Source organism: Varroa jacobsoni, unplaced genomic scaffold (genome assembly GCF_002532875.2).
Source record: "Varroa jacobsoni isolate VJ856 unplaced genomic scaffold, vjacob_1.0 scaffold_330, whole genome shotgun sequence".
NCBI classification, from domain to species: Eukaryota; Metazoa; Arthropoda; class Arachnida; order Mesostigmata; family Varroidae; genus Varroa; species Varroa jacobsoni.
Genome location: NW_019213232.1, coordinates 431,614 through 453,740, shown reverse-complemented (window position 1 = coordinate 453,740; position 22,127 = coordinate 431,614). Strand labels below are relative to the sequence as shown.

At 38.6% G+C, this 22,127-nt stretch overlaps 2 protein-coding genes across 5 annotated transcripts in view; one reads left to right on the top strand and one right to left on the bottom strand.

The window, feature by feature from the left end:
- Positions 1-13,343, bottom strand: part of LOC111259424 (dynactin subunit 1) — a 14,596-nt gene extending 1,253 nt beyond the window's left edge. The window contains exons 1-16 of the mRNA XM_022831426.2: positions 13,183-13,343; positions 11,482-11,674; positions 10,921-11,165; positions 10,205-10,510; positions 9,593-9,709; positions 6,332-6,534; positions 5,757-5,889; positions 5,124-5,321; positions 4,820-4,930; positions 4,369-4,566; positions 3,742-3,965; positions 2,358-2,537; positions 1,990-2,188; positions 980-1,823; positions 437-693; positions 57-281 (exon numbers count right to left, since the gene is read on the bottom strand). Coding sequence (XP_022687161.1) covers positions 57-281; positions 437-693; positions 980-1,823; positions 1,990-2,188; positions 2,358-2,537; positions 3,742-3,965; positions 4,369-4,566; positions 4,820-4,930; positions 5,124-5,321; positions 5,757-5,889; positions 6,332-6,534; positions 9,593-9,709; positions 10,205-10,510; positions 10,921-11,165; positions 11,482-11,674 — 3,633 coding nt within the window. The 5' untranslated portion in view covers positions 13,183-13,343. The remainder of the gene's footprint in view (positions 1-56; positions 282-436; positions 694-979; positions 1,824-1,989; positions 2,189-2,357; positions 2,538-3,741; positions 3,966-4,368; positions 4,567-4,819; positions 4,931-5,123; positions 5,322-5,756; positions 5,890-6,331; positions 6,535-9,592; positions 9,710-10,204; positions 10,511-10,920; positions 11,166-11,481; positions 11,675-13,182) is intronic.
- A 134-nt stretch (positions 13,344-13,477) lies between these two features.
- On the top strand, positions 13,478-20,374 carry LOC111259438 (dual specificity protein kinase CLK2). 4 transcript variants are annotated; one of them, XR_002679638.2, is made up of 2 exons: positions 13,478-14,015; positions 18,246-20,374. XR_002679638.2 is itself a non-coding variant. In XM_022831449.2 (2 exons), exon 2 carries the CDS (start codon positions 14,930-14,932, stop codon positions 16,295-16,297), a length of 1,368 nt encoding a protein of 455 aa, XP_022687184.1. In that variant the 5' UTR covers positions 13,478-14,015; positions 14,882-14,929; the 3' UTR covers positions 16,298-20,374. The 4 variants fall into 4 exon arrangements, 3 of the variants coding, with proteins under 3 accessions (XP_022687184.1, XP_022687185.1, XP_022687186.1); XM_022831449.2 differs by having other exon boundaries at positions 14,882-20,374; XM_022831450.2 differs by having other exon boundaries at positions 14,879-20,374.
- Positions 20,375-22,127: the final 1,753 nt, after the last annotated feature.

The following is a 22,127-nucleotide window of genomic DNA, read 5'->3' as shown; positions in this document are numbered from 1 at the left end:
ACGCAAGGGGTGATTGCATCCATATTGTTAAGACAATGCTAGCCAACTGCGTTTACCTTAGTGAACAAGGGGTGAGGGAACTCCCGCAGGGATGTCCGAATATGCTGACCAGGTCGGACGCGTGCTACCAATTCTCGAATTTCGGTTTCAAGCCTAAAGCTTTGTTCCTTAAGACGCGCCAATGTGACCTCACGGGCAGCGTGCTGAGCCAGAGCTGTACCGGCATTCTTTGATCCCAACGGGGTAATCGTGCCTTGCTCTGCGAGCGTAGAAAGGTACTCCTAATATACACGGGGATAAGAAAAAACCACATTGTGATGATGCTATGCTTAGTTTAAGCAACATAAACGAATAATAGTAAAACTGCCCCACATTTGAACGACTGTACTGGTATTCTACAAATCGATTGAATAAAACAAAAGGAAACGACACGTACGGATCTCACTTGGTTAATTCTCTTGGTGAGTTCGTAGATTTTTTGGCGAATATCGAGATGCTCTTGTGGAAGGCTATCCTCTTTGTTGTTGGTTGCTTTCAGTAGCCAGCCGGGGTTTTTGGGGATATTTAGGGCACGAAGACGATTTGCTGCTTTACTTACTTCATCTGCCGTCCGGTGGAAGTTTGAATTGCGAATAGTCTGGAGTGCACGGCTCAAGGCGGCAACCTGACTACGCAGACAATCAATTGCTTCATCTGAAATGGATCGAAATCAAAGATATACAAAACATGCGGTTCATATTAATGTATCAAACCGATAGAAAAGCGACGAATTTCTAAACAATCACAACAACATTAATAAGTAATGTTTGTTCTGAGAGTAAAGCTGAAAACGTATTGAAATTATACTTAAAGATAAAATTTCACGTAATGAGTAGTGAGTATTCCTTTAATGTAAGTATCTAATAATTATCATGCCTAAAAATCGTTGTAAACAAACATTTCATAGGAATCTTTATGTATTCATCGAATTGGGGCTCACCAGAAACCTGTCCAAAACCTTGGATAAGTGGAGCACTACCGGAGGGCGGAGCCGTAGTCGGCGCGTGCGAATGTGCCGGACTCATGCGAACATCCGTGCGGATACCTAGAGCATCTCCTTTTCGTTGCAACAACTTAATTTGTTCTTTAAGTTCGCGGCGCTCCTTCTCTAGTTGACTAATGTCTGATTCGAGCACTTCGGTTGTCTCGTTATGTTCCTTTTCGTTCTTCTTCATTTGAATCTGAAGTTCGTCGAGCTGACGCTGAAGTCGGTCGCGTTGTTCTTCCACGTCCTTGCATGCCATGTCTATACGTTTTTCAGCCATATCACGTCGCAACGACATTTCACGCACCTCTTCTGTCTTTGCTTTCACCGCTTTCCGCAACTCTTGGATATCGCTTTGCTGTTGTTCTATACGCACCCGCATCTGATCCATGTCCTTGGCCTTCTCCTTTGCTGTCTGAGCGCAGATCTGCGCGGGTGGTGTCATCTTAATTATACTTGAGCCCTCTTTTTCCATTGAGCCCTCTTGCACTTTGTCGTTCAAAGCAGTCAATGCATCCAGGACTCCCTTTAGCGACAAGCGTAAACACTCGGGCCCGTTATCATCCTTGCCGTACACACGATCCGTGGCTTCATGCGTCAACTCTTTGAGTTTTTCTAGTGCGATCTCCTCGTTGTGTTCGCCCTGCGAAATTGTGCTTTGTATAGCTGCCTTCTGCAAACTCAAGAATACCCTTAAAACCCGGCCTAGCTTGTGGCAGCATTCCAATACCTCTTCCTGGGTGTCTGTGCTTAGCTCCAGTACAATGGGTGAATTCTGTTCCGGGACGCGTCGTTTAATCTGAAATGTCGAAACTCCAATGATTGTATACATATACATATATATGATACCAAGTATGGCAATTGATAGTGTAGGTATTTTCTAACCAAACTTCCGAGATGATTTTATAGATAATGAATTATGGTGATCGTAGAATATGTGTAATGTTAAGAATGCAATTTCATACCTTTTTAAGCACTTGCTGAATCTCTTCAGTAACAATCACCGCATCGTCCAGAAGAGCAAGTAATTCGTCTTTATTGTCCTTCGTTAGACTTTTTATAGCCTTGAGGCAAGCTAGGATTGCATAACATGATACACCCATTACTTTCAAACGATCTCCCATAAACTGCGAGCCGGACACACGCTCCGAGGAAAGGTGCACGCTGTAAATTTGGGCACCCACAAACTAGTTACAATGGACTCAGATGTTTGGAACGTATAGGTATTCTTACACGTTCACCTTATCATGGTCTACAATCCAAAGGTACATATAATTTGCATGTACCGGAATAGTGCAATTTAACTGAATTTTATCAAAGGACACTAAAATACCTGTAGAGGCTTTCAAAATATGTGACAGCTTTCTCCAATTTATCCAGCGGCACGTTTTCATCAAGCTGATCTTTTCTGAGCAAATCAATATAAAAATCGATAAGCCTCTCTTGAGCTAGCATCTCCGAGAACAGCGTCGCACATTTCTGATACAAATCCACGCTACAGGAATCGAACGCCCTACAGAACGAACGAAAACATTAATGAAGCAGCTTTAATAGCATAGGCATTTAATTAGTTCCATAGAGACGATCAAATATCTGGAGAAATTATTTTCGTTACGATGCGACGACGAAAAAATAGTCAAATAAAAATGTGAAACGAAGCTAATTGGTCCCTTCAGCGTTGCGTTCGCCGTGTTAAAACTGATGCAAGATTTATCTTCATGATGAATTGTTTATCTTCTGCTTATGCTGTTGAATTCATAAACACTGGCAGATCAGTTCATGGTCTTCGGTTGTCTAGTATATAAAGTTAGTATTTATTAACTTGAATAATTATCAACATAATTAATGAACGCTTGATCCGTATTGTAATACTTGAAAAAAAACCGTTACGCTAAAAATTAAAAGTGAATTTATGTTTATTAGGTGGTCAATGATGGATGTGCAAAAACGATTTAGGATTGACAAAATGAATAGACGGAATTTACGCTTTGCCTCCTCAACCTGAATCGCTTAAGTATTGTAATATATAAGAAATATAAATACAGTGATAAATATAGGTCTATGGCTTTAGAGGCGTAAATCGAGTGATGGTGTTCCTGCTTGCCGGTGACAGAGCTAGTTAGTCTGCCTAAGTATATAACGACCAAACTGGTTTTCGCCGCTATACTATCAAGTAGTTAACTTAATGATATCTTCCAGTTGAGTAAGACACAAAGAGCCAAAACGCCAAAAAACAGTCAATCAAATCGATGGCAAGCTTAGTTTACGTTCGAATTACTGAAATGTTCCAACCTGAATGTAAAGGTTGATAAGAGTTGCACTCTGCAAAAAACGATTCTGACTGCTTGCTTCGTACGCTTTCCATACCATTGAAAATGAAATTAGGCAAAACTTATTTCGGATATTTTTGTACGGATTGCCCCTTTACTGAAATGTTCCTCACCTAGACGAGATTATTATAGAGGTTACCCTCAAAACATATTAAAGGCGCAGCTAAGTTAATTGTGACAAGGCTATACGAGTGAAACATAAAAACTGCCTATTGAATTCTACGCTGTTGCCGAATACGTAGGTCTAGCGAATCTGGACCTGTTGCTTCTTCGTCATTTCACTTGCTCTAGTTATGTCAACTGCGCACTCAACTGAAATGTTGTTTGGTAAATTTTGAATATTATATAGATCTTGCCTACTTCGAGCTTTTCATCTGGGACACTTACGTGGTGTACTGTTGTAGTAGGGCATGCAGCGTGTAGAGAAGATATAGCATCATACAGCCGTAAGTATATTGCTCGAGTGTGTGCGTTCTCAGGACAAGAGCACGCGTAATGTACTCTGGCGCGGGAAATTTCTCACGTAACTGCGCCGCCAAGATATCGCACTTGGCAATAATCCTGGGTACGAGAAGGAGCATTTTGACAGCTTCATGGTCTCCGCCACGCGCCTGCTCAAAGCCAAGCAAATTGTAGCTTATGTAATAGTAATATAGTAAGCAATCAGAAAATTCATTAATTGCTTGGTCATACGTATGATACGCCCTAATCTAAATTTATAAGCAAGCTGAATTCGACTACATATGTTCTACAGAACAAACAGTTTATTTGCTGCTTAATTGCTTAAAGGTATAGTTTAGCGCACCCATCAGGTACACGGAGTAAATATAAAAGTCAAAACGGATATTCCTATTTATAATCTAACACTGAACTTATTAATCTAAACCGACTAAATATTGTAAGCCGGTTAACAAAGGATGTGCAAAATACTAAAAGGTACATTATATGTTAGTTAAATAATTAGTGAGATGAAAATGCATGTAGAAAAAGTCCGTAAATTTCTGCCGTTCATACCTGAAATGCATCCGGTAAAAAGGCACACACGTATCTCACGTGCTGATTAGCCTGCACCACTTCCAGCCGCCGTAGTTCCATCTCGATAGCGCGAGCATGAGCTTTTGTTTCTGCGAACCGCACCTTGTAGTCGATGGATTCAGTTGCTGTCTGCAATGAGCGATCTTGCGTTTCTTCCACTAGCCTCTTCTGCAGCTCCTGCAAAAGAAAAATCCATAAGTGATTCAATATAGATTTACTACAAATGATCTCTTTATTAGACTAAACATGTTCCCGTTAAGTAAACGGTTTCCCGGGCAGTTTTAGAATGATCGCCCAGTATCTAACGAGGGTGCCAAGCTTCTATGAACTGAAAAGCTTGGATTTATGAAAAATTATGGCTCTGTAAAATTTTTCGAAGTATATGTATAGAATTAAGCTATATATATATTCGCAGATGTTTTCGACTTACCTCAATTTTATCCTTGAGCCGTTCGGTATGGTCACGAAATTTCTGTATAGTCTGTTCATAGTCGGCAATAGCATAATTCATAGCCTCTATTTTCTTATGGGCATCGAGCAACTGTAAGAAGAAACTGCTGAATCGTTACTTCGCAGCAAATTTGTTTTCAATAATTTATATAAATGCAAGTAATTTAAAGGTTAACCACCTTATTGATTAATAAAAACAACATAATCATTGTAATAGACAGTATATTGACATAAACAATGCTACTTATAAACAACAGTTGTGTCGAGTGTGTTACATGCATAACCTTAGAGTTGGCTATCTCTATTTCTTCTCTAAGATCTTGTTCTGATTCTCGGGCTGTTTCCTGGAGTTCATCATTTAACTCCTGCATCTTCTCCAAATCGTCAACCATTTCCTGAAGCTCACGGACTTTTTCTTCGAGAGACAGATTCTTCTCAGTCAACTTCTCTACCATTTCCTCAGCGCCAAGAGCCGCGTCAATCTGCACAAATTAAATAATTATTACTTTTTTTAATTCAATTAATTAAAATTGTTATCGATATATAAAACATGAATGTTTCAGTGTACCAATAACGTAAGTAAGAAAGCTGATATGGGTTAAAAACACTATTATTCTTTCTCGCTAATCAAGTCTTGCATAACAAACAACGATCACAACTTCCTGCAAGTTTTAGCCTGAAGTCTGATGCAGATCAATTAAATTTAACCCATTGTAGAGAGAAATTCTACGACAGAAATAAGTCTATCGTTGTTATTCATCTATAATTCAAATCTTATTATTATGAAGTTGTTGGTACATAGTGTACATACTATAGACAGTTATAGTGTATAATATTTTTCGGACTTGAAACGTTGCCACCATGTTTACAAGGCCATGATCGTATTTATGGTTCATCAATCTTGTGACACACAGTACCTGTTCATGAAGTTCGCCAATCTGCACTTCATATTTGTCCACTTCCTGGTTAAGTTTAGCATTTATTCTTCTCACATCAGAAAGGTCATGCTTCACCTGTTCTAGCTCCTTTGTCATTTCAGACATCTTCATTCTAGGAACGTCAAATCGAATTATTACATCGACATGTAAAATAGTGCACCTCATCTAGGTTAACAGTCTAAAACTTCCCTCAGAAGATTAGAGTGATTTTGGGGGTTCACTTCAAGTGTGCAAATTAACTCAAAGATACTGCATGCAAATCATATGGTCGAAATGAAGCAGATCCTTGTCTACGAAATAAAAAAGATGGTTTTTTTTTGAGCCAACAGTTACTATTAACCATGATAGTTATGGTTTTGTTTTTCAATTCGATCATATCCATATCCACGGACAAACGCTCTACAATATTCAGCGAAACACAAAAATTCCATGCACGAACATCTTTTACACCAGTAAGACAACTAATATTACCAACATATGAGAAATCAATAACCAATAAGAATTCGCAATATGCTAGCGATCTACAGTGCAATTTATTAGCGAGGAATAATTACCTGTCAGTGGCGTTGATATCCCGAAGTTTGACAACAGCATCCTTCAGTTTCAAAATTTGCTGCTCCTGCTGCTTATTCATGAAATCAGCTCCAACCGACTGCGGGCCCTTTTCTTCAAGCTCCGTTTTTAACAACTGGAGTTCAGACTCCGCCATCTCTGCACGCGTTTTCAAATCGTCTAACTCCAATTGTAGTTGTTCAGTCTATAAAGCGCAGCACAAACAAATTCTGTTTCGTTTTATCGAAGTTTTGGGTACCCATTATCCCTGCCAGATACTCAAGCACTTATTTATTGAAAACGATGCATGCAATCCAGTCAGTCGTTAACCATTTAATACCTTCTAACCCTTCACACATATTTCTTTTGTTATCTAGCCTAACGAATAAGCAGTCAGGGTGAAAATATCGGTAATCCAATGCATTGACTACACTGTTCAACGCCAGGCATTGGAACGTGTTAATAGCGCTTAACTTGCAGCAAAATATTGAATCGAATACGACTATTATACAGCGAAAATTAGTAGACTTGTTGCTAATACATTTGCATTTCTTATATTTGCTTTTTATTAAAAAAAATTCTATTTTTCTAGAATGATTTCAGTATAATTTATTTTTTGATTTAATATTTGCCACCAATTACTATCAAGCCACCAACAACGTAAGGAATGCAATAAATACAAGGAATATTATTCCTAAGGCTATGTTATCGATGCTTATATTATTATAAGTGTCGATAACATAGTTTTTGTTACGTGAGCGGAAAAGAATGTCAGATGAGTGATAAGTAACTGAATCATTAGATTTTTCCATCTGGTTAAGTATCATACGAGAGGTTTTTATGCTATCACTAGTATTAATGGCACTCCCCAAACGTCAAAAGCGTTGTAGTTCGATAGCCTAATTAAGCCCCTTCTTTAATGCTATTTAGCAAATGGATTTCCAATTTATAAGAAAATGTGCGACCCTTTATTCACGAACGCTCGTTTCGGCCTATTGAAGTTACATGGACCACGCACTAACGGCTGAACAACTCCATAGTAAACGCATGCATAGCAGCAACAACGGCCAGATAGGGTGCCTATTATAACATCATACATGCCCCATACGACGCCTGTTAACCTTTGCTGTTAATCCCCTAGATTTATTGTTTTATTATTTTCGTCACTTAGTCTACTCGAATACAAAGAACGTTTTTCCTTGTTGTCTAAAACATGAAGAGATTTAACGACCTAATTGAAAGCGCTACAGGGAGGAAAACAAACAACCGTCATATATAAGTTTTGTATTATCGCTGATGGTCTGGCTACCATTATGATAATCTGTGGTTAGATCTTAGTATCGAGCTGGCAGACCGTACTGCACTGCGCCGGACTGGGCTAATAGCACGCATTTCGACCCTCGAAAGCAGGGTAACGGGACCCAGATTAGGTCTCGTTGGCCTGCTTTCTTACAATAACCTTGCACCACTTTTCTATGCAAGTGTTATATACAGCCAACGTGAATAGGCAGCCGCAGACGCATAAACCAGCAAAGAGGCGAAACCAGCAGATCTGGTACACACTAAATTTCTTATCATGAGTGTTTCCAACCATATAACTAGCAAAACGAGTGTTCGTCACAGACATCAGTCCAGCAAACGCACAGCCTCAGCATAGCGCTGCAGAAAGCTACATGATGGTCTCGAAAACAGATTTCCATTTGCTCGTATATTTTATATCAACTACACTTGGGGCAGTGCTTTGGCGCCGATGACGAGTCATAACTTCGAGCTGGCATTGTTAATATTGCTAAATTCGTACTACGCAGGGAGAACCTCAACATGCCTCGACGATTGTAGCTAATTAGAAATATCGCGTGAAACGGTGTCTATATGAATGTGCGATAAAATAAATTCAAATCTGTTTTAATATTTATTCATGTTTTTTTTTTAGATTTAGGATTGGGTCGACATTGATGATGAGAACCAGACTCGATGATGCTATAATGTGGTGCTTTTCAAAATCTAAATCTCAATTAAGCGAAGAGTTCTTGTTCAAACTACACTGCTTAATTTTTTTAAACGTACCATCTGTAACGAATATAATAATAAAAATTACATCAAACTTGAACAAGAGAAAAATTAGTATACTTACTGAACATTAGTTTAGTATAAATATTTCCACTCGATTAAATGCAACTGGCAAGATCACAATTTTGAAATAGCATCTTCATATGTATGATATATACTGCGATACGTAAATCCGTAAATGACTGATTTCATAATCTAAGTACACGGAAAACGGTCCAAGCTAACTTAATTAAGGTCAACCTTATAATAAGAATCGCTTCTATATCTGACTTATGTGCCTGTATGGTTCCCTTGAATTACATTTCAGTTGAGCGTGGCGGTATTGCAAGCCGAAAGCTCTTTTCTACTGAAGAAGCTTCTCGAGAATATTAGCTATTCCACCTCATCGAATCTTACTTACCCATATAATCCTTTCTTCTACACAAATACCAACTATCTCATCTAAGTGGCGAAAATGAACGCAGAAGCGCAACAGTGTAGCACGATTCGCAGCCCTTATAAGCATTCTATATTAACTATGAAGATCCTCATATCATAGGTATAATTATAATAAGTGTTATTTTATGTCTATTTCTTGACCCAGGAAAAATACGCAATAGTCTAACCAAAACCTTTTTTGTATGAATACAGACTTTTTAATGAAAGAAATATTTGCTCCATTTTCAAGCATAATAAAAAACCGATTGCGTAATTAAGTCGGCTAAGTAAACCACTTAAAAATAAACATATTACATTCTATTACATGTGACATGGTACAACCGAGATAGATAATACATAAAATAGCGTTAGTTACAGTGCAGGCTAACACTGAAGTTTATCTAGCTCATCGTGCTATCGATTTTTGCGTAGATGGTCTGTTATTCAACTCCGCAGTATCTACGAAATTGTTTATAACAAGGCAGTGAAGCCAATGATAGCTTTGCATAACTAATGTTAATTGTCGTTTACTCTGCTGTGACATTGTCTACTCTCATATAAATTGAAATGTGTGAAATTTGACAAATCAGTAGAAAATCTAATAAAAGCCGACTCTTTAAAAAAACATAAGCCGTATTTGACCCTTATGAAATCACCAGATGTCATAGGTACACTGCTTGTGTAGCTATGACTATTATGTCAATTAAAAAAGCTTTTTTCATTCCTTTTGTTTTCTATGACGGATCTATATGTGTGCTGTTTGCGCTGCTAACTACCTTTTCTTCCGCCATTTCCTTGTCAAGTGTGGCCATTTCAATAGCTTCACTGACGTCACTCATTTCTTCCGCATGTCGATTCTTCTCTTCGATGGCATCTTGTGCCTCTTTACGGGCCTATTACGTTGATACAAATATGAGGTTAACAAAAACAACAAATCGGTTGCCACATTTTAAACATCGTGCGGAATTGCGATTATACTTGGAACATAACCATGTGTTATAAAAATACAATTTCATCTACTGTTAATACACTCTGTAACCGTAATCCGCAAAACAGGGGTCCATGGCACAACAAGCCATAAGCCCAGTTCGGGATGGCAGTCATGAGATATTTCAACTCCATTAAACAGCAACACTCACAACTATCACTAAGCTTCTGGTTAATACATGTTAAAAAAAAACTATACAATAAGTTCATTAAAATTAAATATACCCAACGGCTACCCAACTGGGAGCAATATCTACTACTTTTTTTTAACTATAAAATTCTCGACTTCAGTTCCTGTTTTTCGTATTTATTTATCATTTGTCTTACAGTACGATAAACACAAGCGTGCGAACACACAATCCTAAGTTTAACATTAAAGCTTGAAGCGGGATTATTAATACCTGAGCTAGTTGTTTCTGTAGATCAGCCTGACTTTCCGTAATTTTGGCTTTGTATTCAAGAAGTTGCTCCAGCTGAATCTTGGTTTTTTCAAATTCACGTATCTTTTCCCGGTCTTCCCCGCGTTTGGCCATAATCGTCTCTAGTTTCTCCTGCAAATCCTTCACCTCTGCTTTTAGATCATCAATTTCTTTGTCCTTCTTCATTACTGCAACTCGTGCCGAAGTCAATTCTCCTTCCATTTGAACCGCCGTAGTTGAGGTTACAGACGTTATTGATGCAGATAACTCGTCGAGAGATTTTTCTGACTGAAGCAGGCATTTGTACGAAAACTGGTTAATATAGTATTCAAGTTTCAAAATTCAGTTGGGTATACAGAACAAGCTAAATTAATTAGTCTTTGTTGACGAAAACTCCGTATTGAAACGACATATGCAATAGTCATATGCATAATTGTGCTAATTTTCACTTCAGAGTTATGTCGACTTCAGAGAAACCGATTCCCTACTGATAGCATCTGCAAGGAATCGGTTTCTGCATTTATTCCTAAAATCGAAAATTTCTAAAGTTATCGTACTTCCAACTAATGCCAGTGGGGTCACACGGTTTCAAACAGTTTTACGCATATCTCAATAATTCTTACCTACAATGGGTGCTATTGCGAAATCAATCGATTACAATACAGATAATAAAAGATTTGTATCACCAAGATACTTACAGCGGCGACAGACAAGGTGCTGGCCGTACGGCTAGGTGCATTAACGGTTCCGGTTGAAAGACGACCCGCAGCTCCTAACGACGTCTTACGTGTGGCAGACGACGTTGCTGGGGGCTTCAATTTGCTTCTGCCGGGGGGTGCCATTGACGCCCGTGGACCACTGGACGAGCCTGAGGAGCCAATTGAGGTGCGGGAAGCGGACATATCCTCTAGAAGTTTTAGCTGGGACTGGCGGAGGAAGATTCCTATCAATACACACAAAAAGGTTTCAATCAGAAGAAATGTCTCAACTTTGGATCAAAGCAAATTTCTGTGGTAGAGTCTTGCTACGCGGGATTATTATACAAATGAAATACTTGCCGGTAAAGCTTCCTTTGTACCATTTTGCACACTCCATTTGAAGTTACAAGTATTATGCTGAATAAATGTTAAAATTAAGGTTGAATAATCTTTAGATTTAGACAGTAGCACTATTAAGGTCTTATCATTTTGTCAATATACCTGATCATAACATGTGTAATATTAAACTGTAACTGACAGAGGGAATCGCGTTGTACGCACCGCAATTATCAGAGCAGCTAAAGTAGGATTTCCCCTGCACGGTCCCATTATTTTTTCCTTTAGGTTCGTCGAGAATGACTCCGACCCATTTTCCTGAGGAAAATTCTGTCAACCCCACGAAGGCCACTTTTCCGGCAACATCTTTGCCGACTAACTCAACGCGCTCACCAATGCGAAGTGATCGTTCCGTCATCTGTCACCGTTGTTAAAACAAGCAAATTATTAGCGAATGTATGCGAACTCCAAGTGATTAAAATACAAGACAACCACTGATTATTGACTGAGTTTCAGTTTAGAAGTTTTAACTTAAATTATTGCAAAAATTATTCTAAAGAAACTAGAAAACTGCACAAAACTACTACAGTAATTGGACCGTCAGTATCATATTATCATAATATCATTACAGAAAAATACAAAAGTTAGGTTGAGATACTAAAAAACCATAAAGTAATTTAAAATTTTTCCTCGTGATACTGTGTAGATGCAAGTGCTCATTCTTATCGTTATTTTTATTACTCAGAAATTGGAAGTGCTATTGCAAAAATTATTCTAAAAAAACTAGAAAAATGCACAAAACTACTACAGTGATTGGACCATCAGTATTATATTATCATAACATCATTACAGAAAAATACAAAAGTTAGGTTGAGATACTAAAAAACCATAAAGCAATTTAAAATGTTTCCTTGTGACATCGTGTAGGAGCAACTGCTCGTTCTTATCGTTACTTTTATTACTCAGATATTGAAAATGCGTTAGATTAAAAAAAAAGGTTTTAGTGTAATAAAATTTACAAAACTTTTAGAATCATCTTGAAAATGAGTGGAAGAGCTAGTATCTACCAAATCAGAAATCTTCTTGCTCAAAAGATCTGTTACTGATTACTCAATACCAATTTGCTTTTTCTAACGAAAATTTTAAGTTACAGGTGAAACCGTTCATATCGGGTATATTCCCATTCGCAGTCGGCAATATCAAATTGTTTTATTCTACATGTTTTTTTGGTTAAAGGTGTTGGAATTCGGACAACTTTCTGACACATCACCTTACTCAAATCGTTTATCTTTTTTGCGGGCGTGTATCCGTTTCGCATTTCTAAGCCGGTCAATAATTTGACTCCTTAGACCCTAAATAAGTTGACTCAATTTTTAGCTGCTCAATAAAAATTCGCTTCTATTATTATATTCCATAGGTTGTTTTTAGTATGCCCACCTTTGAACATTTTCTTTTTTTATCGTATTGTAGCTGTTACATGTGTTTTTGACAAATAAGATCCCAGAATCATTATCTAATTATTTTAACTGTATAAATACAAAGCTGCACTTATAAATCAGAAATATATTTACAACATCTCTAGAGAATAGAACGATTACATGAAACGTTTAGTGTATTCTGTTACTATTTCATTGCATAGTTACATGGGAGATCTGTTGTTGTAAGCTATGATATTAAAGACCGCTGGTTCGAATCCAGCCCTGCAGTACATCTATCGTGCATCTGCTGTGAAGGTAAAAATTATAGTTAAACTTGTTAGTATTACATAATGAACCTGTATAGACTCCGATCATAATAAGTTTCTACAGGTGATAAATATGGATTTTATATTGTATATTTAGCAAAAAGTCCCAGTTTGGCTCACTCTTAGCAAACAGTGAATTCGTTCCCTGACCAAGCATATACTATACATGAGAGTCAACTTGCCTTTGCCAGACTGTTCTAGTTGACGACAGCAGAACGTGGTCGAAGGTCCTCACACAGATAATCCAAAAAATGCAAAGGAAGTTAGTTGATGCTGACAAAAAACATTTGGCACTTTTCTCTTCCGTTCGAAAAAAACTTCACTTTGTCTTCCAATCTCTGCATATGCGTATCTCTGTGTCTTTGGTGTACCATTATATCGATCGACCCAGCTGCGGAATCAATATTATTGTCTCAACTAATGTCGTCTGCTAGCAGTGAAATGATCATCTGACAGTTCTGGTGCTCCTGTCATCTTAATCAAAACATACAAACAAAACCATTAACTCATTCTGATCTGTTCGATCCACAAAAACATGCCAACGCTATTCATTTGTTTTGCTATTAATGCACTTAGTCCGCTTGGCTCCGAAAAGCTTCTTTAAACTGTGAGCTCATAAGCGATTTTGAATTTTCCCGCGCAATTTTAGCACGCCAATCTTCACGTCAACTTCCGCTGCTTCTAGAAGAGCTCAGGCTGTCGTAAGTTTAGTGTAGCAGCAGATGCGGCTGCTGCGAGCACAGTTTGATACGACCGAGCGACCTACCGACTGCTGCTACGGCTGCTGTTGTAGGGGTGCCAGTATTGCTGTGCTGCATCATTGTCCCGTAACGTCTGGTGACGCTCATTTTGGCCCGTTGCAATCTATTAGTTATCGAGCAGTTGGCTCGTCAGTCGTAATCGCAGAAGCGCTTTCCAACGCAGTCGACTGTCCTGCAGGTGCTTGTCACGGAACCGTGGAGCCGCCGGGCGCCAACACGATCCTAGTGGAGACGCCATTCTCGAAGTTTCGTAGGTGAGAGTCTGTATGTCATTGTTTTTGTTCAGCATCTATCTAAACTATATATATGACTGGTTTGATTCGCACCCAGTCAATGGCAAGATGGCTCGGCTATGTATAGGCCTTAAAAGGGGATAGTCCGATGTGGCCGTACCAGTTCTAACAGGCAGGTATATAGTTGGATAACACTCATTTTGTGTATTGTCTGCTTTTCATATGTTTTGAGTTTAGATATAGGTAGATATATAGACGTGATGTGCATGTTATATGCACTATGTAATTGTATTCCCGCTGTGTAATATATATATATATATGAGTTGAGAAGATTTAATCTGCTGTGGACCACGTTCGATTGTATCAGATGCAGACCTGTGAGACGAATGTGGTCGCTCTGCATCGTCTCGCAATTCAAAAAAATCGATCTATATTTTACAAAACAATAATATAATTTACAATATATAGCGGTGATCATGATGATCACCCTAGTCAAGAGCAAGAAGACAATGGTTGTCATATCACCATCGTTGACTCGGCGTTGCCGACAACGATAATATATGGGTTAGTATTGACACGACTATACACACACGAAATTGTATTATCCGATTGTACAGTCTAGTTGCACAGGGCGAGTTGTATACAGAGGGTGGTTTTGAAATATTAATTTTCTACTGACTGTCAAGTTAGGCAAAACAAGCAACACACAGACAAACAACCCAGAAGACAAATCCTACACGAACACCTGCTACAAAAAACACATCAACCACGTCACCAAAACCAACCAAAGGGAAGGAAATGTGTTAGTTTGAGGTTGACTGTTCTCACACGAAGCGTGCGAGGCGGTAATGATACCTTAGAGGTAACTTTGAAACATTTCTCAGCAGTTTGTTTGAGTGATCGATCGCCGGCCCTGGTCGCTGGTCCATCCCATAATGACGCACTCATCAAAGAGCTCGAGTCATCGGCGGAGAAGGTCTTCTTCAGCGTCCTACCGACGGAAACGACGGTGCAGGGAGCGTTCACGCCAGTTCGCTGATCACAGGGCGGGTAGCAGTAAGGGTGACCGTTCGCGTTCCCGGTCCAGATCGCGATCTCGTTCACCGCTCAGCCGGACTCCGATCCAGGACGACAGCGATGGACATCTGATCTACCACGTCGGCGATGTCATCCGGAAACGCTACACAATCTTGGCCACGCTCGGTGAAGGAACCTTCGGTAAGGTCGTACAGGTATTCGACGAGCAAACAAAAGAAAAGCTCGCCCTGAAGATTATCAAGAACGTCGACAAATATCGGGACGCCGCTAAGCTCGAGATCAACGTACTGGAGACGCTTAACCGTCAGGACGACGCGATTGGCCAGAAGCTCTGCGTTCGTATGCTCGACTGGTTCAACTATCATGGACACATGTGCATCGCGTTCGAGATGCTAGGCCTCTCCGTATTCGACTTTCTCAAGGATAATAACTACCATCCCTACCCACTGGAACAGGTTCGCCATATCGGTTACCAACTGATTCTGTCCGTTTTACATCTACATCGCAATAAGCTGACGCATACTGACCTAAAGCCGGAGAATATCCTCTTCGTCCGTTCCGATTTTGACGTTCTATACAACGAAAGGAAAAAGCGTGAGACGCGCCGTGTACGAGATACATCGATTAAGCTAATTGACTTCGGTTCGGCAACTTTCGACCATGAACACCATTCGACGATTGTTTCAACGCGCCACTATCGGGCGCCTGAGGTCATCCTCGAGTTGGGCTGGAATCAATCGTGTGATATCTGGTCGATTGGCTGCATTCTTTTCGAGCTGTATTTAGGCATAACACTTTTTCAGACGCATGATAACCGTGAACACCTGGCCATGATGGAACGTATTCTCGGCCCGATACCGTCGAAGATGTCGAAACGAACTAAGACCAAGTATTTCTACCACGGACGGTTAGACTGGGACGAGAAGTCGTCTGCGGGCCGTTATGTACGAAATCATTGTAAACCTTTGCATCGGTACGCAACCACCGGTGATGAAGAGGTTCGTGACCTGTTCGACCTCATCCGCAAAATGCTTGCTTATGATCCGAAGGAGCGGCTGTCACTGAGACGAGCCCTTGACCATCCGTTTTTCGAAGCACTTGACAATCGTTACCGAATTCACGGTAGCTGCGGCATCGGCACGGGTAGTGGTGGTTCGAAACGTTCAGCCGATGAAGACTCGGCGGCGATTCGGGACTGCAGTAGCGCTCGACGTTCCTCGAGCCAAGGGCGTGCGAGCAAACGGCGGAGAAGTCTTTCCAGATGATTGTTGCTTACTCCACTTCCCATTTGGTTTATCTATTGACACGTTTACCTTAAAAGATTTCCGATTTTTATGTTTAGAGCCGCAAAAAGGCGAACGTACGATCTGTGCCAGATCGTACAAGCATCACCGTTGCGGGATCCGCTGCTTTCGTAGAAGCAACTGTGCCCACGACAACTATCCGTAATTTTTTTTCTAGCAAATAAGTTAACACAGTGATGACAACAATAATGATCGATCATTATGCACTAGCAGGTCGTGAAAGAAGCCAAACAACAAGTAAAATAGTATAGATCGCTGCTATGCACACACCCGTGATAGGCGTTCGTCCGGCGCATGTATTTGTAATGGGGGACTCCCTTAATAGAACATGTCTGGTTATTAAGATTAATAAACTAATTTAAAACAAACTGAATAGGCAAAGCAGAGAACAGACTAGGTCCTAAAGTTGTTGGTATTTATTGGCGCTGAACAAATGCTCCCTTTTCAGTAACTCGCCCTAGACTCGATTGTTTTTCTGGACTCTTCCTAACGTATGTGCGTAGCTGTTTTTTTCATGACTATTACCGAGGTATAATGATTGTCAGTTGTCATTCTAAGTCGTGCACGTAGTTTTTCAATTCGACCTCCTATAGTTACAATAATTAAAATTACTACAGATATTTTGAGCATTCTTTTTGACGAAAATTTTCTTCGTTAACTCTTAAAAACTAATTGCTTTATTCGTCATTCATTTATGAAACTCAGTTCCATTGAAGGGCGGGGGAGGGTTATTAAGTGGAAACGGACCTCTATGGGAAGAGGAATAGCAAGACGTAATAGAATGTTGATAGGTTACAGAGGGGACTTGTCTAGCGACGACAAAACGAACGCTAATGCGCTGTTACTAAATGCTGATCAGCCTAAGAAGCTTTTTCTACAGAATCTTTAGTGATTTATCGAACGATGACAAATTAGCCTGTGTGATGAACATTGTTGAGGGTAGCCGTAACGCGATATCCGTATCGTCGTATATGCTAGTAGTAATTTCGGCTGTACATTCGGCAGAGGAAACAACACTAGTGGGTGTACGTATTAGAATTCGGGCAGCAAATATAGTATAGATATACTATCTAGCTGAGATGGTACCCGGGAAGCGTGTACCTCTTTGGAGAGGGCTATTATACCTACGAACAGATGTGAGCGGCGGAGTACCTATTATTGAACTAACCACAAAAATACAGAATGGAAGTGGTTGTATTAGTATAGACTTAAGAACATTAAGTTAACAAAAGGGAATCTAATACACCTTTTTTGAGAGAATCATCCTTTTAGAGGTTGTGCCATGAGTTGGTTAGTAGCGCTACCAGTAGAAAAGCAAGACAACTGAGAAAAAAGTTGAACATTAGAAAAACAAGGTTTCGTATTAGGAAAACGGGGAAAAAAGATATCTTCAACGAAATCTATTGTTAGCGAAGATTCGTATGGCCTCTCGTGTAACCGCCGACACATCTCAATGTTGTAAATACAACTATATATGAGTTCGCAATTACATCATTAGTATTATTCTAACGATAATTAGCAATGAGAGATGAAAAAGTGGGTGTCCAACGAGGTGTCGACAGTCGGTGTATCGGGTCTATTATTTGCAAGTGTGAATTTTCAGGTAATGAAAACCAGTCGCGGACCAAGAAATCAACGAAATTAACTATACATTATCAGCTACGAACTTTGTAAACAAAAAATGATCGAGTTGCAAGCAAATTTAGGAGAAATTACTTATGATAACATTGATACGTAGAATTATTCTCGATGCTGACAAGCCGATGTTCTGTTAATGAGCATTGTTCAATAATTGTGGCAATAACGTTGTATGTTATGTATACAAATAGAAAGTGAATTATGAAAAATATATTAAAAATCATTTGAATTTAGGAGAGAATTAGCATTTTATGACTTGCGATTCTTTCAGAAATCAGGCGGCGCGGGGGGGAATACGCGAAAAGTCCAGGTCCGCGCGTTCCTCGGTGAACACTCATAAATCATTCAGTCACTAATCCACCTATTATTCACGCCTATATGCGTATACATGTAAACACACGTACACTCACGCTCACCTTACTCATATTGTTACATGAAATAGGCGAACTTTGGGTAGGTTTGTTTTATAGATTATGCATTCTTCATAACGTAATCAAAGACATACATACGATATAAACATAGACGTTCAATAATATAAGTGGTAGATTTTTACTCTTTATTTGCGCTTTAAAAATACGAAAAAATCCCGAAAAGTGAGAAAGAGAAAAAATATTTAACAACGTAAAACAAATATTTCGAAAGTTACGAAAATTGCGTCATTAATTTACAAATGAGCTTTGTTACACAGACATTGCCAGAATAGTAAACAATATCAATTTAAACTAAGCCCATTTTGTCACTATGTTCTAACATACGACATTTGTTTAGGTAATAGGCACACATAGACAATTATGTTTATTAAGTAGAATGGCCTTAAATGTGATCGCTGTTATCAATATCATTAACCCCCTGCCATTGACCTATGTGGGCGGGTCCCTGTGTGTATGGATGGGCGTGTGAACATGTAGCTTGTAAATTTTGATCAGGATAGTGTTAGTGGAAGTACATGATATCATCAATTGTAATATAAGTGTGTATATAAAGACACTTTGCTTTAAAATAAAGCATATTAGGGCTCTTGCTAAATAGAATGTGCTTTGGCGTTTTCTGCGTCGACGCCATTTGGGTTAAAGGGACAGATTCGCTTGGCAGTTTACTTATGCATAACAAAATCGGACCTTTATCACTATTGTGATTAAATAGAATAATCTCTTGCGAATAGGCCTGTCACCGCGAACTTAACCGAAAAATCGGTGTTAACCGCTGGCGAATTTTTTGTCTCGAATTTGTATTTCAGTAGAGTCATTCGAAATGTCCTAAGTTTTTTGCGAACAGGCAGTATAATTGTATTAATGGCTGAAGTTCGCCTTTCGTGCAAAGCCTGTCGAAGGTATCTCGTTTAAAACGCTTTCCATTTGATATATTTATGCATTCATAGTGTAAGGAGTGCGTAGTTATTGTTTCACAAGTCATAAGGCACGACTACTCAGATGAACCTATTTCTCAAAACTAAAAAAAATTTCCAAACATGCCATTTGGGCTGAAAGAAATAATTGGTAGAAATATGCTAAGGAAACATCCCTGCGGCAAGTTAAATCTTTACCAGCACGAATAAATAGTGTGTGCACTCCTATATATAACAAACTATATAACAAAAATAGTTGCCACTATTGATCATGAGACGTAAGACTGGCTATTTTAAGGTTGACGTGATAGAAATAGACATGTGTTGGTTGTTGCATCGCTATGTCTTCAATCAGACATTTTTTTTGGCACCACCACTATTATTATTGTTAATATAGTTATTTGTACTCAATCGTTGGACACCACAACTACTACTTTCACACACATACCCTGTATCGTGAAAAACTAGCTAGCCAAAAGTGCTATTGCTGCCGAATTTTGTGTATAAAAATGCAATACGATAAAGGGTCTGATTTTACAACGAAGCGAAGCAGAGGGGACATCTGATCGACAATGATATTTTAAACGTTATCAGTCATTTTATCTTCTGAATTTATCGCAATGACAGCGATCGATCGATGTTGGCCTTTGCGGTGTGCATTATGTATTGGTACCATGAAGTACGCAAACGACACAGACCAGTAGTTTTGGATATTTGGCTCATCTTCACAGCGAATAGTATTACACCAATAATGGGTGATATAAATTTAGGACATCAGAGCGTTATAATAGTAAGCTGTGGATAACATCATGGTGAAGATCTGGTAAAATTTTATAAGATAAGTTTTACTCGACGCATAAAAAATTGCCATAGTGAAATGGATTGAAAGGCACGTGCCCTTAGTGTAGGACCACGACAAGCAAACGATGAAAACGGAAGCTGGAATTGTACTATAAATGTAATATTATCAGCACTTCTTAATATCAGCTAGGCTGGGGGTGTCAGACAGATTATGGTGAGTATGGCAGAAATAATAAATTCATTGTACTTTACAATCTGGTAAGTTTTTATTTTTTAACACGTTTGAATTCAGTGTGTCTACCAGTTATTCGTATATGGTTGTGCTTATGTTTCGTTGTTGTTAAATAAAAAATGATATGCGAATTAAGACCTTACATTAATTGAACACTTTATAGTCTTAAACAAAACTGTTTCCAGAATGCACCGAGATGCTTCTCTCATTCAAAAGCTTATAGATCATAAAATGTACCACTTTATATTAAAATTTGCGAGATCACTTTAAAAAAATTAACTGAAGGTAAGCTATTCCAAATTTTCGAATTTTCACGTCAGATCCGTGGTGATGCGTGCTAGGATATTTTAGTTTATACTTCAAAATTCAGGATCAACGATATGCATAGAGAAACATCGTTTCTACGAATGTTCAGAGAATTGGTTTAGAATTTCTCGTCATCTAGTACTAGCTTTTTGCCACGGTGGGCAAATTTCATTGAGTAAAATCGAACTTTAGTCCTGTTCAAAATTATGGATACTAGACATTCAACGACATATTGCTCAAATAGGAAATCCCAATGATGTGCCGTGCAGTGCCGTGATAATCGTGGTGCTTTCCGCATTTAGCGGGTAGTTTTTCGTCTGCTTTGGTAAGGCCTTCGTCGGTGAAGCCTTCGCTGAAATAAAGGTGAGATCAGCAGCTGGTGAAAATCCGCGCTGCCGGTTCATTAAGGTATCTTGGTCATACAAGAAAAAATTGTAGTTTATTTAAAACGTTAATTACTTCACAATGTTCAGCCAGATAATTATCGCCAAACTAAACGTTTATTTATTCAAGAACATTTATTTGAGAAGACTATTGTTTAAACTCAAAAGACTCTCATGTACACCTCTTAGTAGTTCTATTTTCATTGGTTTTCAATTTCGCTTTAATATGTTATTTGACAATCCCCAAACTCTGTACCAAAAGGTACCACGAATGAAACGATAAAGTTGACGTATTGATGTACGTCTTCCTACCGAAACCACCAATTTGAGTCTTTCCTATAAACCTTAGTACTAATAATAACAACGTGGTGAGTATAATTAAAGATATTTAGGATAAATCTATTACGTAAGTTTTAGAACCACATTACCAATGCAATCTGAACAAACTATTAGAACATAAGATTCTTTTTCTTATATATAATTAAATATAAATAATTAAAATATCCTACAATATAGAAAAAATAAGAATATCCTAAAAAATAATAAAAATTAATGCCCCAACGTTTGTCATGAATGTGTGTCATCGATGGGCTTTAACCAGCGCCCTTTGATCAAGTATGTCAATGGTTTAGCCACAGGGAATAGATATATTAGGATCCAAGTTAAAAGAAGAGTGAAAATATTTCAGCGATGCATATACGTGTCATGGAGTTTGTGGAGTAACTGAGGTCGAACATGGTCGTCTTATATGTCTGTTACATGGTAATGATATTACTTCAACAATAAAACAACACAATGCGTGCGCATTCGATTAGTTACAAACAAAATCAGCTGCAACAGAATTGTTACAAATTACGCTAGAAGATTCTAAATTCTTTCTAAAATTAAAAAAAAATCTAAAAAAATATATTTTCTTTAAATCAAAACTAAGACTGGCTAAGCAATGAAGACAACAGATTATATGAACAATTATAGATGTCAATTTTCATACTAAAGAAAATGAAAAAATATTGTCCATTCTTAAATCCGAAGTGGAGTTGAGGCGCTTGAAATTATGCGTAAGCGAAATCAGATTTTTGCCGTCGC

Coding starts and splice junctions, on each gene's coding strand:
- LOC111259438 (XM_022831449.2), top strand. CDS start 14,930: ATGACGCACTCATCAAAGAGCTCGAGTCATCGGCGGAGAAGGTCTTCT.